General features: G+C 31.9%; 1 protein-coding gene across 1 annotated transcript in view; it reads left to right on the top strand.

Annotated features, from left to right (window-relative positions):
- The window catches only part of Si (sucrase-isomaltase), a 70849-nt gene that overhangs the window by 19052 nt on the left and 31776 nt on the right, over positions 1–20021 (top strand). The window contains exons 13-24 of the mRNA XM_021158399.1: positions 747–860; positions 1653–1737; positions 3096–3213; positions 4825–4996; positions 7449–7565; positions 9552–9706; positions 11136–11220; positions 12523–12579; positions 14223–14347; positions 16282–16370; positions 18991–19040; positions 19701–19871. Of these exons, the coding sequence (XP_021014058.1) occupies positions 747–860; positions 1653–1737; positions 3096–3213; positions 4825–4996; positions 7449–7565; positions 9552–9706; positions 11136–11220; positions 12523–12579; positions 14223–14347; positions 16282–16370; positions 18991–19040; positions 19701–19871 (1338 nt within the window). The remainder of the gene's footprint in view (positions 1–746; positions 861–1652; positions 1738–3095; positions 3214–4824; positions 4997–7448; positions 7566–9551; positions 9707–11135; positions 11221–12522; positions 12580–14222; positions 14348–16281; positions 16371–18990; positions 19041–19700; positions 19872–20021) is intronic.

Genomic DNA, 20021 nt, shown 5'->3' with positions numbered 1-20021 from the left:
TATGTAAACTTGTCATCATTAACTAGAAATAAATTCTGCCTGCCTGTGAATACTGTTATTTGAGGAATACATAAAGAAATCATAGTCTGAAATTGCATGCATAGTAAAGAGGCAATATACTATATCTCATCTGAGATACAATAGGATCGGATCTCTGCTACTTTGAGTTCAAATCCTGCTGACCAGCTGCTGGGAATATGAACTTGAAGATCCCATTTACTTTCTCTGTGTGTCATTTGTATCACTTTGTAGGATGGATTTAAATAGTCTACCTTATTTACAAAATGAAAACAAATATATTTGCCTCCCAAAGTTCTAGTAAATCATATGACATTATAAAAATATTTAGAACAATCAGACAATATTTAGCAAGTATTGCCAATATAATGAAACTTCTTTCTTGAAGTTTTGAAGGTAGATGTGTTTGTATATGTAATAATAGTTGCTTTATTAATGAGACTGAGATATATTACTTTGGATAATTAATTGAGTATCTACAAGGATACTCAGAAAAACATTTTCTTTTACTTCATATGACAACTTTATTCCCCTCTTTTTCTTTTTTTCTAAATACTCAATATTTCTTCATATTTACTTTAACTGTCTTCAGATGCACATGAGTCTCACATCTACTGAAGTACAATATTAGAGATTTAATAATGTGAAATATTAACTGCATGCATTTGAGATACTACTGAATTTAAAAAATAATTCTTTTTTTACATGTGAATAATCTATTTATCTAGGTATGGCCAGGGTTAACAGTGTACCCAGATTTTACTAATCCCAGAACCTGGGAGTGGTGGGCAAATGAATGCAATCTTTTCCATCAGCAAGTGGAATATGATGGACTCTGGATTGTAAGTAACTCTTATAAACAAGTGGTTTTATTTGGTGAACAGAAAATGTTATGTTCATAAACACACACCCATTCATACACACACACACACACACACACACACACACATACACACTATAGAGTATATTTTAAGTGAAATTTAAATATTTTCTATCACTTACTAGCACATGTAAACATCATACATGTGGAAGACAGGAACAAACAGTGATGTAGATTAAGTGAATATTGCTACAAGCCATAGGCTAGAGCATGATAGACACTAGAAAACTGCTTGTCACCATCAAAGATGTATAATTAATGACTACACTGAAAATGGGTATAAGTAAATTACAGTGAGAAGGCAGACATAACTCTGAAAAATGTTGGTTAAATGTGAAGATGTAGTTTTCATAGGTTTACAATTCTGTAAAATGAGAGGTGTTTGCCACACTTAACAATCATCAATCTTTCACTCAAGTCTAAAGTACCTGTCTTAGTATGTGTATATGTATATATATATGTTTATACATACATACGTATGTACATATATATACATGATGTTAATTTTTTCCTCTTCATATTATTTTGTACATTTTATTTCTTTATGTATTATTTATTTCTATATGAATAAATGCTTATGTTAACGGACACATATATCTGTGTGCATTATATTTAATCTGATATATATATATATATATATCAGATAGATCACATCCAGGATTAAAACAATTTCAATAATGACTTATTTTTAAATAGAATTGGAAATCTGTTATTCACAATTTAAAAACTTTGCAATGTTTCCTTTTCTGTGTAGGACATGAATGAAGTTTCCAGTTTTATTCACGGTTCTCAGAAAGGATGTGCTCCCAATCTACTGAATTACCCTCCCTTTACTCCCGGTAAATTGTATTTGCTTACCTGAATACCCAATGCTGAGCCAAAATATTTGTTAACTAATAAATTATAAGGTATATGTATAATCACAAATTTTGCTATACCTTTTAATCCTAAATTTAATGATTTTTCTTTCTTCTTTGGCAAATATAATACCCCTATTTTTGCATTAACATACCACATATTTGTTTGTGTTCTATGCATGCATCTTTTCATGCTCATACATGAGATGCTGAAGGTATTCTCTATCAATTAATGCAATATCTTTTATTATTTCCTTTTTGTGTGTGCTGTTTGTGTATGCATATAATTGCATGACTTTACATGACCTCATGTAAAACTAGATGTTAATTTTTCCTCTTCATACTATTTTGTAAATTTTATTTCTTAATGTTGTATGTATGTCTACCAGTATATGCTTATGTTCATGGACATATTTATTGTGCCAATTCACAGAACCCTGGAGAAAACTTTTGTTTTTTCAATCACCCTCTATTTATTCCACTAAAGTAGGTTTTCTTCCTGATATTGACACTCATATTTTCTTAGCATAATGTAATGACTCTTGTTCTGATTCACAGAATTATAAAACTGCCCTGAACATTCATCATGTTATATGAGTGCTGGGATCTAAATTCTAGTGCTTGGGTTTTCACAACAATTTTTTCTAATTATTGAGTAAGCAACCTTACCCAAAACTCATTTTTTAAAGACAAGGCTTATTCTTTAAACCTAGAGTGTGTTGATTGACTAAATGAGAGAGAAGGGGTATGGGAGATATAGACAGACAACCTGACAAAAGAGTTCTGTGGACCCACCTGTCTATACCTCCCAGGGCTAGGATGACAAGTGGTCACTACCATGTGTGGCTTTCATGTGAGTTCTGGAGATATGAACTCAAGACTTTATGCTTGTGTGCCTCAACTTTCCTTACTGAGACATCTAACCAGGTCCTAAGCATTATCACATTTAAATCAATTAGTGTGCTAGAAATGATGAAAATTAATATTTAGACAAATGCTGCACAGCATCAATGTGTAAATTGCAATGTACCTATTAATGACTATTCCCCATAGAATTATGTATTATAAAAAAATGAAGTATCATTTAATTAAATACAATACACTACATGTAATACAATTAATGTGTAATGGGTTTATACTTATTGTAGCTAAAAATTCTTGTCCAGTCTCAACAGAAATGAAATGCAGGAACCTTATCAAATATTGTTTAACTAAATGTGGTCTTTTGTGAGTTTTGTTTTGTTTTGTTTTGATTATGTATATAGAACACACTATAAAAACAGAAACAAATCTTGTGATAAAATATCTCACAAAAATATTGTGATATTATTTTCTCTAAGGTATTCTTGACAAAATCATGTATGCCAAAACGCTTTGCATGGATGCTGTGCAGCACTGGGGGAAACAGTATGATGTACACAGCCTGTATGGATACAGCATGGCTATAGCCACAGAGAAGTAAGTCAAATTTCATGCAGAAACTCAATAACTCACTATGTTTTGTTTACACATGTGTTTCTGGAAGTTTATAAATTTAGATAGAATGTTGCAAGTGTTAGAAAGAAAAATATTTTCAAGTTAAAAATCCTATGGTATTAAATTATCTTTCTCTTTTACTAATATTGATGTTGTCAATATTAATAAGTTACCAGGAATTATATGACAGGTGTATTTAGCAAAGATTTGCTTATTCCATGGAGGACTTTCTTTGGAAATTTTGTTTTCCTGTTTTCTATTGAAAAGTACAATATAGTTGTTTTTATCAATCATGAAATTCCCAACTGGCTTAAAATGGTGATGCAGTAACTGCTCTTTATCCTTTGAAAATAAGTGTTTCAACTAAAATTTAGTTTCTAATTAGTAGAGCACAATAGAATAAGGAACATGGCACAAAACAGAAACAGGTATATAGCACATATTGAGTTTCAGTTCTTTTGCTAGTGTTCTGTAAGTTTCTAGAGAGCAGCAACTGACAACACACAGACCTTCTAAGTATTTTTTTATCATTTTCTTTATTTATTGGTTTTTAAAAATCTTTTGATGTGCTTTCTTTATGTTTAAAGGAACACTAATAACCATGTATGATAATTTTATCATATATATGGAGTTAATTACATAATAATTTCAGAAATATTTTTCTGGTAAACAAATCTCTGTTGATATAAGTTTCTTCTTTTTTTTTCTATTTTTTAACATTCTCTTTAAGTGAATATTCAAGTGTTAATAAATTACTGGTGCTAAATCATACAATGCACTGAAACTATAGGATATCGTCTTTATAAAGTTGTTACTTCTAATTATATAAACCCTATGTAATAATAGTAATAACAACAATAATAGAAAAAATAGGCTGTAAACTTGAAAGTGAAGGACAAAGGATGGTTTGGAGGGAGTACTCTTGATACAGGTTGGAGGGAGAAAGGGAGGAAGGAAATAATTGTAATTCTATTCTAATTAATAATATCTAAAAATAAATAAATAAGGCATGAATGAAGTGTGGACCATTACACTTTAAATTATGTAAATTATCAGATTAAAATCCAGAACTATCTTGGCTCAATATAAAACAGCTTATGCTGTGAAAAAGGCATGTGAGAATCCCATATTTTTTACAGAGAGAGCCTCATTGACTTCATATTTTGAAGGACACCTGGGCTTTTGTTTGTTTATTTTTCTGATGAATTCCCTTTGATGGAAAATTACCATTAATGAACAGGCACTGATAGAGGATAGAAAAGTAGTAGACTATTAGAAACTATTAGAAAATGTTCAAATGTTTCTCAGCTATGCTAATTGCCAGTATACATATTATACTTTCAGTTTAGTAATTGATACATGAAATTATTCAAACTTTAATATTTTTCAAAGATATTTGTTTTATATGTTTGATCAGAATATATTGGTAGCTAAATGCAAAATAGATGTTAAAATTTCACAAAATTTTTGAAGTATTTCCTTGTGTCATTGAAAAGATCAAACACACATTTGAAACTAGCATTTTTTTTAACTAATGTGTTCAATTTTACTTTTCGGTAGTAGTTATTTTTTTTTACTTGGTTATATTTTTAGAGCTGTGGAGAAAGTTTTTCCTAATAAGAGAAGCTTCATCCTTACCCGGTCAACATTTGCTGGTTCGGGACACCATGCTGCTCATTGGCTTGGAGACAACACAGCCTCCTGGGAGCAGATGGAGTGGTCCATCACTGGAATGCTGGAGTTCGGCATGTTTGGCATGCCTTTGGTAAGATGGTTTACTACTAGTGAAGAGCAGGGGTGGAGAAATTTTTCAAACGCTTAAGGTAGAGCAAATGTAATAAATCTGAAATATGGAATATGAAAAGCCTGATAATAATTTAAAAATAGCATAAAACACAGAGTCAAAATTATAGAAACTCATCACAAAATATTTGAAATGAATTTATAATAATTATTACGTTTTCTAGCATATAAAGTCAAATGAAACAGAATAACTTGCACATATAGTAGTTGGACGGTTAAAAAAATATTTCAGCATGATATATATATATAAATAAATTCACCCAATAGAAAGTTAAATTTCAGAAAGGTAAGGAAAATCAATTTACAACTGAAGGCTAGTAATTTAAAATTATTGATCAAAGTTTGCATGGTTTAAACCATATGGAAAAGTTGTAGTCATAAATGGTAAATAAAAAATTAGAAAAAACCAGATGCACATGATGGGCATGTCTTCAATCTCAGCATTAAAGAAGTTATGTGTCATGAGATCAGACTAAATTTCTGAGTATTACATATAAGAACAAACTGGACTACTCAGCAAGACCTTCGTTTTCAAAAGTAAAAATACATGAAATAAAATAAAATGAAGTAAATAAATATAGGCAAAGTAAAAGAAAAGTCAAAGACACAAATGGTGTGAATCCAAAAATAGGCAAAGAAAAGTAATTAATCTAAAATGTATAATAATAAGTTATTTCAATGAAACAAAGTGAAATATAACCAAATATGTGAAGTGATTATTTGAAAAGATGCACAAACATAGGATTTGAATTTAAAAAACTCTTTAAAAAATAAATACTGATAATCAATATATAAGAATTTTTTATTAGATATTTTCTTCATTTACATTTCAAATGCTATCCCCAAAGCCCCCACACACTCCCCCTGCCCAAGAACTTTTTGAAATATTTTACTTAACTTTTTAATATATGTCACTATATTTTCCTCTTAATTTTCTGCCCCTGCCCTCATTCATCTTTCTTGACCTCAATCTTTTATTATTTGAAATCATTATGTCTGTCTATAATGTCTTTTGGTCAAATCTCTCCATTCCTTTATCTGTTTCCTCCTCTATGTCCCACGACTTTTCCATCCCAATATCACGTGCTAATTTTAAAACATACTGAGTCCCCTTATGCACCTAGTACGTACATTGGTATAGGGCAATTTATAGAAGTATACAGAGCCTCTCAGTGGTAATATTCCAGAGGAAAACTGGCTCTTCCTCTAGAGCATTTACTATCAATAGTATCACAGTTAGGTGTGGATCTTCACTGGCCATTCACCATTCACTATGCTGGGACTTTGGTTCCTAAAGTCAACCTTGCTTCTTACCTTTCTTATCTGAACATGACAGATATCTTCCAGTACCTACATTCTTTGTTCTCTTTCTTTTCTACCTTTAAGACTGGCAATTGAAATTCAATATCACTGCTCAGGGTTTCACCCTACCACATAAAGAAAGGGGAAATAACACATTGTATATTGTCTGTGAGTTTTCAATTACACACACACACACACACACAACTTTTATATATAACTATTATAAAAGAGACACAGGCTCATGTATATGTACACATGCATATGTACACATACCTTCTAAGTGATCTACATCTTTGCAAATATCCAAGGAAACATCAAATATTTAGATGGGTGATTAATTAAACATTTAACAAAACAATATAACACACTGCTATTTCTCACATATTCTGGAAAAAACAAAGTACCAGGTAGATAAAAATTTTGTGATTAAAGTTTAATTATTTTAGAAGAAAATGTAAGAAGATATTTCCTGACATGTTAGAAAAATAATGTCTCAAAACACAATGAACACAATTTATAGAACATGATATGTAAATTGGATTAAAAAGAAATTAATCATTTAGCCAATTGAAAGCTATCTTAAAGATTAAAAGTAGAAAACAGTCACCATCTGGGAAATGATAATTTCAGCTTATACATCCTAAATCATTTATATTGAATTAAAAAAATCTAGTGTAAATCTATAGAAAACAAGAATAAAATATTGTATAGAATATGTCTGATAAGAAATAGTAAATGAGAAAACCCCATATATTCAAAAAGTTCAAAAGATTTTTTTCTAAACAGAAAGAGAGAAATCAAAGCTAACTATTGGTGAGAAATGCTTCGTGCAAACCGCTGATAAAAAAATGTCTGGTCATCAAAAAGGATTCTGCAATTCGCAATAGGAACATTCTGGGTGAGAAAAGGATGGCAGTCGAGTGCAGAGAATAATAATAATGTAGGTAGATACAAAGAAGGAGCAAATATGGAGATTAAATCATTTTAGGAGATGTGTATAAAGGCAAAAATGCAAGTAGACCATGAGCAATGTTGATTAACTGGTGTATAAAATGGGATGTCCTAGGTAAATTAGAAGGGCTACACTGAGTAAGCACAACCCTGTCCTTTAGGTAGGGGCGGACATCTGTGGATTTTTGGCTGACACCACAGAAGAACTCTGCACAAGATGGATGCAACTGGGAGCCTTTTATCCATTTTCTAGAAACCACAATGCTGAAGGCTATGCGGTAAGTGACACTTTTTCCTTCCAAGTTTGTATTGAAACCAACACAACTGTATTTTTAAGCAATGTACTTCCATCTGTATACATAAGGTAAGATCTAAAGTATATAACATGTTTCATAGATAAAATTTTGAAAATATATTTTATGTATAAAATGGACACATGAGGAAATTACAAAACGAAATGTATCCATATTTTTATCTTGGATTTTAACTACTGTGTTCCAGTTTACTTTATAACAAAATATAACTTTTTATTATATATTTTCTTCATTTACATTTCAAATGCTATCCCCTTTCCAAATCTCCTCTCTGAAAGTCCCCTATACTACCACCCCTGCCCTGTTCCACAACACACCCACTCCCACTTCCTGGCCCTGGCATTCCCCTGTATTGGGGCACATAATCTTCGCAAGACCAAGGGGCTCTCTTCCAGTTGATGGCCAACTAGACCATCCTCTGCTACATATGAAAATAGAGACAAAAGCTCTGTGGGGATACTGGTTCGTTTCTATGTAAGATTCTTAGCTGTTTTTATAAAAGAAAAAATGATTCAAGATAATATGATTTGAGTCCAAAGACATTTTATTATGATTAATAAGAGTTCAATGAACATGCCAGTAAACTCAAAACTTTTAAAGCACTAGTCTGAACCGGTAGGAATAGCAGTACTGGGGAATACAGCTCTTCTTATCTGAAATCTGTGTGCTGTGAGTTATCATAGATATATTTTTAAGAGAGTATAGTAATATCCTTTAAACCTGCCAGTCAATTAAGAACATGATGATCAAGACAGTTTTCAGTGTTTATAAGTTACTCTCACACAAAACCTCAGTTTCATTGAGACATGTCAGTTGCAGAGCTCCCATTGTGAGGAACTTCAGGGAACACAGCCAAAAGGGGCACAAAGAAGATTCTGAGGAATCCAATTTCATAGAAGAGATTTATACAAATATTCTGCACTCATTTTGAAGTTTCTAAAATGTAAATGGTATGCCAGGATGAGTATTGAGCTTAGTTAGTAGAATGCGTGTGGCGGATAGCAGAATGGCTATAAGCCAACAGAGTAGTGAGACTTGTTGTCAACCCACTGTTCAAGTCTGTGCCTCTGAAAGCTGATGGAAGGATGGTGACCTGGCAGGGAGAGTCATCCCACAGCTGGGTTCCAACAGGCTCTGACAGGTCATTAGGAAAGATGTTGAAGTGTACAGGATCACTAGGAGAGCGTTGAATCTCCAGAAAACATTCAGCCATAGCAGCCCTCTGTATATTCTGTGTCTGGGATTAGTAAATAGAAAGCGTGATTTCACTGTAAATTTAAGGAGGCTCAGTAAATTCTATAACCCTCTAGCAAACTGTGTCAACAAGCTTGGCACTGGGAGGAAGTTGTCTCTTAGTTAGATCTTCTGGTCTCAGGAAGAGTGTTGAACTTTAAAGCTGAAATCTGCTAACTCTCCAGGAAACTTTGTTCTTTGGTTTTCTGGACCCTTAGACTGTTTCTGTTTCTTCTGAGGTCAATGACTATGCACAGGAAAGAATTCTTAAGCACACTAAGGCCTGTGCTTGAATGGGTGACATCTAGGTTATTGGTCACATTATGCCATGTAGCTGAGCACAAATTCAGGTACAGGCATGCTGCTGTAAACTGGAAAGGACCTCGGATTATTTGGCAAATGTTTTGAGAAAATAAAATTGGAGACAGTCTAAAGAAAACTAAGAGTTTGAAAGCTTATCGGGCTATTTTTCACCTCTTTAAAACCGTATATTTAAGTAGAAAAGCGTATCCTTTAACATAGAGATTAATTAAAATATAACTTAAGATACAAAGCCTAAAACATTCAGGCATAAAGAGGTTATATTTGGGTCAATTTTAAAAATTTTCATAGAAGAGTTCAAATTCAAACAACTTGTTTTAAATAATGATTAGAATAGTCTAATTTTAATGTTCATTTACATATTCTCTTCTTTTTATTTCTTTTGCTATGGTATAGGAACAAGATCCTGCCTTTTGGGGAGCAGACTCTCTTTTGGCAAACACATCAAGGCACTACCTAACCATCCGCTACACTTTACTTCCCTTCCTCTATACTCTGTTCTATAGAGCCCACTCATTTGGTGAGACAGTTGCAAGGCCATTTCTTCATGAGTGAGTATTGAGAATTACAAGTAAGAGTTATAATGTAAGGTATTGGAAAGCTATTTCAGAGGGATCTCTGTCTGCAAACAACAGGACTTGAGTTCTAATATCAAGAACCCATGCAAAAAAAAAAACAAAAACAAAAAACGGACAGAGCTACTTTTGAATTTAACTGCAGTGTTAAGGGAGTCAGAGGGAGGTGGGTCCCAAGTACTCTTTGATCTGCCAATCTAGCTTAGTCTAATTAATGAGCTACTAGTGCAGTGTGATACCTTGATCAAAGCAATTAAGCAAAGACAAAACAGAGGAAAACATGTGATAATGGGTATGTCAACTTGCTCACTTTTGTCCAGTGGATACAACACCAATACATTATACACATATGTATGCACACACACACACACACACACACACACACGATACAAATAGTATCCAAAATTATATCATACATTCATATCACATACATATATAATATCAGATACACAATTATCCACCCCCCACAAGATTTATATATATATACACACACATATATATGCACACATATATATTTACACTCTCATATATATGTATATGTATATGTATATGTATATGTATATGTATATGTATATGTATATGTATATGTATATGTATATGTATATGTATATGTATATGTATATGTATACAAACATAGATATCATACCACACTCACACAGAAATAGTGATAACAAGTATATTCAGACATGTAATAAAACACTAACAGTAATGACACTAGAGCCAAAGTGAATCTAAGATTATTATTTTTCTAGTTGAATGAAGTTTTAGGATATGTATATTGGTTGTACTAAATGAAATTAATCCTCTGGTAGAAAAGATTAAGCCATGAGTGAGAGAACTTATCAGAAAGTACAGATAAAATATATTAGGGGGATTATACTAGTAAGAAAGATTGAGAATATAGTAATTACATACTGTTACAACCTGCCAATAGTGTGACATACTTATAAAATTATACATTGTGTACTTGTATTTTTGTTATGAACTAACAGGAAGTTTTTAGGAAATGATCTAATGTTTCTTTTAAATGCATACTAGATTTTTAGTGAAAAAAGTTTGAAAGTGGTTAATGAAATAATTCTTGGAATTTATGAACCTGCCTTACAAGAAAATAATAAACAACAAGCTGCTTATTATACATATATATTGATTGTATACTTTGGGTATTACTTTTGTAAGAATGGAAATAACTCAAGCCTGCCATTCTCTGCTCTCTTTTCTTCTGTTCCTTCCCCTATCTGTCTGTCCTCATATAAGCCATATGAACTACATTAAAACTATTGCTGCAGGATGACATTTTAAAATAAAATTGAAATAAGTATTTTAGGAAAGAACTGGTGAGGTAAGCAAGTTACCTCCAATTGTTTTGCAATATTATATATTAAATATTCTAATTGTTTTAAAGGTTTTATGAAGACCCAAACAGCTGGATCGAGGACACCCAGTTCCTATGGGGCCCTGCACTGCTTATCACTCCTGTTTTGAGACCAGTAGGCATTACCTATGTATTATATTTATTGCTAAAGACAATTTTGTGTTGCCAAATCTATAAATACCTTTTTTTTTTTTGGTAACTCTTATTGCTCAAGGAACTGCTTCAAGTTCACAATCTCTCAATGAAATTTAAAATTCCAAAGAAATTTGACATTTAATAAAGTTCTTTCATACACCTAGACTATTAAATATATGAAAGAACATAGGAAGGAGATTGTGTATGATCAATTTTATACTGAAATGTTTATTTTTATTGTATCCAATTAAAACTTATAATACTATTAATAGCTCACATTTAGGAAGACACAAACATTACAAATTTGCTATGTTGGTAGTAAAATAGGCATTTAAAATAGCCAATCCCTGGGGATCCCATATACAGTCACCAAACCCAGACACTATTTTAGCAAGAAGTGCTTGCTGACAGAAGCCTGATATAGTTATCTCCTGAGAGGTTTTGCCAGTGCCTGACAAATACAGAGGTGGATGCTAGCATCCAACCATTGGTCTGAGCACAGGGTCCCCAATGGAAGAGTTAGAGAAAGGACTGAAGGAGCTGAAGGGGTTTGCAACCATAGCAAGAACAACAATATCAACCAACCAGACCTCCAAAAGCTCCCAGGACTAAACCACCAACCAAAGAATACACGTGGTGGGACCCATGGCTCCAGTCTCATATGTAGCAGAGAATGGTTTTGATGGGTATCAATGGGATGAGAGACCCTTGGTCCTGTGAAGGCTCTGTGCTCCAGTGTAGGGAAATGCCAGGGTGAGGAGGCAGGGAGTGTGTGGGCAGGTGACTAGGGGAGCATCCTCAAAGAAGCAGGAAGATGGGGAATGGGATAGGGTTTTTCCTGTGGGGGAACCTGAAAAGGGGATAAACTTTAAAATGTAAATAAAAAAATTCAGTAAAAGAAAAGAAAATATATATATATAACAAACAAGAGAAATGAAGTATGTGTCTCTTGTTTCTAAACTCCAGTGTCCATGTATCTATGTAGAAATGATCATTTTGGATCACAATAAGCAAGTGGTTTATAGCAATAAAGTGTATATATTAATTATAATTGCCAACTAAGAAGTAGTCCCTTTGCCACTTAAATATGGAGTTTTTCTTATAATGTAAAGTTTATAATTCAGACTTACTGGTGTAAAATAATAAGAAGCATTTTTTTTCTCCTAAGAAATGGAAAATCTAAAACAATACTTGATAAACTACTTTCATAAGAATTGGGATTTCATAAATATGTTTAATATCATATTAATTTTGTGTATTTATACTGGCTTTCTTTATTTAGGCAACAAAAAACGTGAGTGCATATATTCCTGATGCTACCTGGTATGATTATGAAACAGTAAGTAACATATATGAATGTTTATATCTACATCTATCTCTCTCTATATAATATAGATGTATATGTATGTAATGTGTATGTATGTGTATATATACATATTCATATATATATATATGTTCTTGTACACACAGTATATATATTCTTGGAATTTCTGATGATATTACAGTTGGAAAGCTTTCTAAAATTTGGTATACAATTAGACTTCATTACACTTGAACCAGATTTTAAATATGAAGTCATATATCAGTACCCACATGTATTTTTATATTTAAATGGAATTAATGGAGTATTTTAGAAAGAAGTGGAAACATTTCATTCTTTGCTCATAATTTCCATTTCTCTTTTTGTCAGAAAGGTGTACATGTTTTTAAATAAAAAATTCATTTTGAATGATTTTCATGGCCAACTAGAACAGCCAACATGACAGCATGTATTTAGAAATTGACTTTAGTAACACCACTTCAGATTCGGAATATCTATAAAGTAGCTACATTTTTTTAAACTTACTATATTTCACTTTTATTGGGATTGGTTGTGTGGGACTTTTGTTTGAAAGAATATTTAGAAAAAGTTCTTAAGGCAAGCAAAATATATTTTATGTGCACCATTTTCCTGTTATTTACTTATTTATTATTTTAATTATGTATATTTATGAAGTAATATGGTAGCTTTATGAAAGCATGTGATATGTACTAAATAAGTAAGTTGATACTTGTATTTCAAGAATTTCATATGATGGTTTGATTGACACATCAATAATGTGCATATATATGAGTTCAGTGTAATGTTTCATTGCATGTGTCTGTTTTCATGCTGGCCAAATGAATGTATTTACAATTTTCATTCCATTATCATCACTTGATTTTTTTAATTTCCTATGAGCTTTCCTCATTAATAATCATTTTTTCTATAAAATGGAAAAATCATAATTCTGATCCTTCATTTTGAACAATAGTTATACTTCTCTGGTATAGAAAGAAATAATACAATTTATCGCATCTTCCATTAAATTGTGTTTTGGTATCTCCTACAGAACCACTCTTTATTTTAATTTCTGTAAAATGAGACAGAAATTTCTCCAGTATTTATTGATAGACTTGCCTTACGATTCAATTATGTTACTTTGTCATGTACATGTGACAGTGGTGGGAATGTTTCAAAATTACATACTCATATGTTTACAGCTGTACTATCCTTATAGGAATATATCAAAGCAAGATGAATATATAGCATTTGAACAATGTATATAGAAAATGTGATTTGCATATTAAAATAGTGAAATACTGTCATCTGCTGTACAGTGGGTAGGAGTAGAGAGCATTCTGTTGAATAAGGAGCCATGCTAAAGATGAATACTACACATTTTTCCATAATGCAGATAGCATTATGAATAAAAATGGTATAAAATAAATGTACAATTGGTAATTATTATAGGGTAAGAAAATAATTATCTATATCCTATATTATATTTTATAAGAAAATGAACTTACTTTCCTATGCATAAAAATCTCAATGAATTATATTCATCACATAGAAATAAATTAATAAATAGTAATAAATAAAATGTATAAATCAGAATCATGATAAAGCTGATTTAAAATATTCATTAACAATAAAAATAATATATATTCTTTAACTATTAGGGTGAAAAAAGAACATGGAGAAAACAAAGGGTTAACATGTACCTTCCAGAAGATAAAATAGGATTACATCTTAGAGGAGGTTATATCATCCCTACCCAGCAACCTAATGTAACAACAACAGCAAGGTAAAATGAAGGGATATTGCCTATTCACATATGTTCGTAATACTTTGTGTTCTATGAGTTATTCTTGTTGCTTGGAATAAAATCTTGTTGTATGTTGGGACTTACAGTTTTAGAAATTTATATCCAAAGAATAACAGTGACTGGCTCTACTTTCTGAAAATGTTTATTGAGGAAATACTAGTGAGTACATCAGTTGGCGTTAGCAGTTTCATAGATGGATTTTTCAGAATTGATTACTTGTAAAACCATTTCATAAATATGTTCTTAAAAATTATTCATTATGCAGATCCCTTTGAACATTAGAATCAAATTTTGATTATTGTGTTGCAAGTAATAAATTTTCTGTGGAATTGTTGACAGGACCCTACACCATCAGAAGTGTTATCTTATGTTGATGCAGTATGAAAATGTGTAATTGACCTTATGAATCATTTCCATGACAACTCTGACTTAATTTTTAAAATTATTTTACATTTCTCTTAACATTTAAAAATACCATTGTCTTGGTTATAGTTCCTATGTCTATAATGAAACACCATGACAAAAGCAAGTTGGAGAGGAATTTCCACATGGTAACCCATCCCTGAATGTAGTCATAACAGTAACACAAGCAGAGTTGGAATCTGGAAGGAGGAGCTGATGCAAGAGGCCATGGAGGGGTGTTGCTTACTTGCTTGGTCCTCATGGCTTCCTTATCCTAGTTTCTTATAGAACCCAGGTTCTTATAAAACCAGCCCAGTTATGGCAAGACGCACAATAGGCAGGACCATCCCCATCAATCATTAATTAAGAAAATGCTCTACAGGCTTGCCTACAATCAGGTCTTATGGAGGCACTTTCTCAAAAGGGGTCCCTTTCTTTTGACACTGACCTCTGCTGAGTTGACTAAACTTAGCCAGCACATCTGGAGTATCATATCAGTTGGAGGACTAATATGTTTCAGTTTAAGGTTATAGTGGTTGAAATGAACATTCTTATTTAGTAAGTAAGTTAGTTTTATATCTTATGTGTATGTATACATGCCTGCTTGCTTGTCTGTATGTGCTCAACATATATGCAGTGCCCACAGAGAGCAGAAGAGGTTGTAATATTCCTGATGAAGTTACAGACAGTTTTGATTCATGAGATGTCAGTACTGGTAACCAAATATGGATCCTCACAAATACCATGAGTGTTTTTTAACACTAATCAATCTACACAGCACTTCAAGCCAGGCATTCTTAAGACACATTTAACTCTTTGGTTTTAATAAGAATTTCATAAATTCATTGTTTTTAAAGCTGAGTAGTACCACATTTTCTGTATCCATTCCTTTATTGAGGGACATCTGAGTTCTTTCCAGCTTCTACCTATTATAAATAAGGCTGCTATGAACATAGTGGAGCATGTGTCCTTATTACAAGTGGGAACATCTTCTGGAGCTATAGGGGTCGGCAACCCTATAGGAAGATCAACAATATCAACTAAACAGTACCCCCCCAGAAGTGTATCTCTAGTTGCATATGTAGCAGAGGATGGCCTAGTCGGCCATCAATGGGAAGAGAGACCCTTGGTCTTGAAAAGATCGTATGCCCCATTACAGGGGAATGCCAGGGCCAGGAAGTGGGAGTGGGTGGTTTGGGGATCAGGGCAGGGGGAGGGTATAAGGGAAAGCATTTGAAATGTAAATGAAGAAAATATCTTATAAAAGACTTATATAATTTAAATTGTGCAGATAGAACATCCTTCAATGACTAAATAATACCACAGATTTACAATATGTCTTAAAGTGTATAAAGTTTGTCTTTACTTATTAAAATATATTTCCATGAAAACTACGAATACAAAAATTATGATAATATGCAGCTAAAAACTTAGATTGAAATGTATTTATTATGTTATAAATTGATTAAAAATAACTTTTAGTTGTATACAAACCACATTTTACTTTGTAGCCGAAAGAATCCTCTAGGCCTTATTGTTGCATTAGATGAAAACCAGGCAGCAAAAGGAGAACTCTTCTGGGATGATGGTGAATCTAAAGGCAAGTTTTAATGTATTGCATGCTTACTTATCCATTATGATAACAGTATTTTAGCTTTATTTATACAAGTTCTATTCATAATGGTTTTTATAGTACTTTATTAAATTTTAATTCTGTATATGATTAACATATCAACTTTGTGAATAGTATGTTGTGAAATATCTGACAAATGCATGTGATCTTATGTTAAATTAATATTTTAGTTTGATATAATTTGTCAAATTTTCAAGGGTTGTGATTACGTCATGGTTTTAAATGTTCTGAACCATTAATTGTAATCTTTAAACATAACATTTTATTAATGAAAGTAAAAAACAAATCAATGTTCTTAGCTGTAGTTAATGTCATATCAAATTATTTGAGCCTTTTTGGGCTGTAGAGATGGCTCAGAGGTTCAGAGCACTGACTACTCTTCCAGAGGTCCTGAGTTCAATTCCCAGCACCCACATAGTTACTAATAACCATCTATTATGAGACTTGGCACGCTCTTCTGATGTTCAGGCAGACCACTGAATAAAGAATAAATGAATTTAAAAAAAGAAAAGAAATTTTTTCTCTGTTATTCAGAGTCCTTTAGTTTATATTTTGAGAATTTAGTACAACTAGAAACAAACGAAATAATTAATAAAATAGTTATGAGTCCTTTTATTATACTATGTGAATCATGCATATTAATTTTATGGTTTTAGATTTAATCAATCATCTAAATTTTTTTCATAACATGTTTAATTCATTTATTTTAATATAACATGCTTAGGTAATAATAGTTTCATATAAGTGTTATCATACAGTTTCCATTTGAATTCATTAGTTTTCAAATTTCTTTAAATTTTATTATGTTTATTTTTCTTAGAATTGGGTCCTAATCTTCAGTTTCCTTATAAAGATGGCTTAGGAATGTTTTGGTAAACATGTGATACAGATATCATTTTTTGATATATTTCTTTCATTAAGTATTAGATTCATTACAGGCTAAATTGAATTTTAGAATACCTCTATATTCCTTCCCTTTACCAAAATGCTTAAAAAATGATGAATAAGAGAAATAAAATAAGACTCTACTGTGTCATTTCTTCATAGAAAAAATATATAATTTCATAGGTAAAACCTATGCATCAATATTGCATGCAATAGTAAATTATAACAACACATTGATATTTGTGAATGCTTTATTAGTGGAGACAGGGTCCTAAATATCTCAAACTCGGTGAAATTCTGACTTTCCTGTCTTTGCCTCTACAAAACTGGAATTACATGCTTGGGAAAATACAGCTGACTAGAATAAGTTATGTTTCCTTTGGAATATCTAGACTACTTTTCTATTCATAGAAAAATTAAACCAGAAAATATATCAAATATCTCTGTTAACAAGGAAATACAACATCAAAAATATTGTCTTATTATTTGAAAAATACATAGCTGTATTTTTGTTATTATAATTTAACTATAATTATAATATGCAATTATAATTATACCACTTCTTTTGCCTTCCTCCCATGTATTCCTTCTTGTTCTCTTTCTAATTCATGACCTTGTTTTTCACTGATTTTTAGTACATACATACGTTCATATATTTGTGTGTATGCATATCTTCTGCTCATGATGTGTAATCGTACTTGTACATATATGTTTTCAGGACTGACCAATTCATACAAAATACCAATTACTGAAGAAGGCTTTCAACTACTCTCAGCATTCCTTAACTGACTGTAGTTGTTTGTGTAGGGTTGAGGCTTCAGAGACACTTTCCCATATATGTGTACAATATAATTTAATTGCATCTTGTAATAGTTGTTTTTATTTCCTCTGAGAAGGGATGAGATGAAAGTTGTATCCAAGCTGAGCGAACACACAGCCTAAGCATTTCTTTCTCTGTACTAACTATCCCTAGGTCCATGACTGGAAACTTCTAGGCTCTGTACCTCCTAATCTTCCAGGCTAACTGATGCACATCTTCAGGCTCCCCATTTTTCTGGCTCCTTCTGTCGTCACCTGCATCTAACTTGTTCTCTCTGCATCCTGTCTCTGTAAAACTGTCCTAACAAAAATGCCATGCACACAAATCACATGCTACTCTTAAGTAGCCTCTGTTGCCTGCGATGTTCTTATGAGTGGAGTGTATCCTACTTCTCACTTGTTCTGTCAAATATTCCTCTAATTCCTAATTTTGTTTGCCCCTCAATTAGATATCACTTGCAAACACTTCCTTCTATAAAATAGATTTATGCTCATTTATAGGGTTTAAAGTGTGTACTATTTGCATGACTATATTCCAGCCAAATCATACTGTAATCCAGGGAGTGTCTGCATTCTGACTGGGTCACATACACCTATAAGGTCATTGGATATGATCCCTTGCCAAAGCATCCATGTTGCTGGATTAAAATTCCTCTACAGCATCTTCCACACACTGCCTCACTTCAAATACCCTTGTTACTCCCCTAGCAATTTCTACCTAAAATTTCTTCTCTTTTTTCCTTTACCTATTAGATACATAAAAAATATAAATTGTCCATAGCTCTTCATTATTATAGTTTTAAAAGAACTAAGTATTATGTAAGAATAAAATAAGAAAAGTTAATTAACTTTTATCTGATAACTATTTATTTTTCAATTTCAGATACCATAGAAAAGAAGAGATATATATTATATGAGTTTTCAGTTTCTAATGTAAGCATTGAATGGAAAAGTTTTTTAAGTATCTAGTTTATTCTTTATTATAGGCTACATTTTTATTTGTATATTTTTTTGTCATTTTTCTCATGTTATTATTTTTTGAAATAGGCAACTTCTTAGAAGTACTTAAATTTCCCTCCTGTTTTCTATAAAGTTAAGAGGAATAACTTGTGGAATTAGTTGCTAAATTTAAATTATTTCATTATGAGCAAACAAATTTTATTGACTGAATTATATTCAATTTATGAAGAAACTTGTGCATTGTAGTCTTTCTATGTCTTAAAGTCTACTCTAACAACCTCCCTAGGAAAATAATTTCTATATATTCAACATATTTGAATTATTTAAAATATTGAATAAGAAATTTTCAGAAAAGTTAGAATTCTTTATTGTTTTTAACAATATTGAGTTATCACTGAACAATATAAGGACTGGAATAAGAGATATTACATATGACTGACCTCATATGTGACTTTGGCATTTATTCTAAAAATAAAGTTTTATGACTTATGTACAAACAAAGGGAGTTACTTGCACTGGGACAGCTAGTGGGGTGGGAAGCTGAATGGCTCCTTCATTGACTTCTTCCTATACCTCATCAATCTGGTTACTGCCAAGACCTAACATCTGACATTGTATTCTCATTCTTCTCAGAATAACTTGGTTGTTAACTGCACACATTCATCATATCCAGAGGGAAATACCCTTATGTTTAAAACAATCAAAGTCCTTGGGCTGAGTGACACTGTCACAGCGGTTACAGTGGGTGAAAATGATCAGCAAATGAATCCTCATCTTGCTTTCACTTTTGATGCTTTCAATAAGGTAAACGGACCACTTTAAAATGTTTGATATGCTTCCTCTGTGTTCTCTAGCACTCATTTTGGAGCTCTAAATACACATTTTTTCTTAACTTTTCTTTTTTTTTAATTTTTAATATTTTTATTACATATTTTCCTCAATTACATTTCCAAT

This window comes from Mus caroli, chromosome 3 (genome assembly GCF_900094665.2).
Source record: "Mus caroli chromosome 3, CAROLI_EIJ_v1.1, whole genome shotgun sequence".
Taxonomy (NCBI): domain Eukaryota; kingdom Metazoa; phylum Chordata; class Mammalia; order Rodentia; family Muridae; genus Mus; species Mus caroli.
The sequence above is the reverse complement of the archived record's forward strand: the minus strand, read 5'-3'. Positions and strand labels throughout refer to the sequence as shown.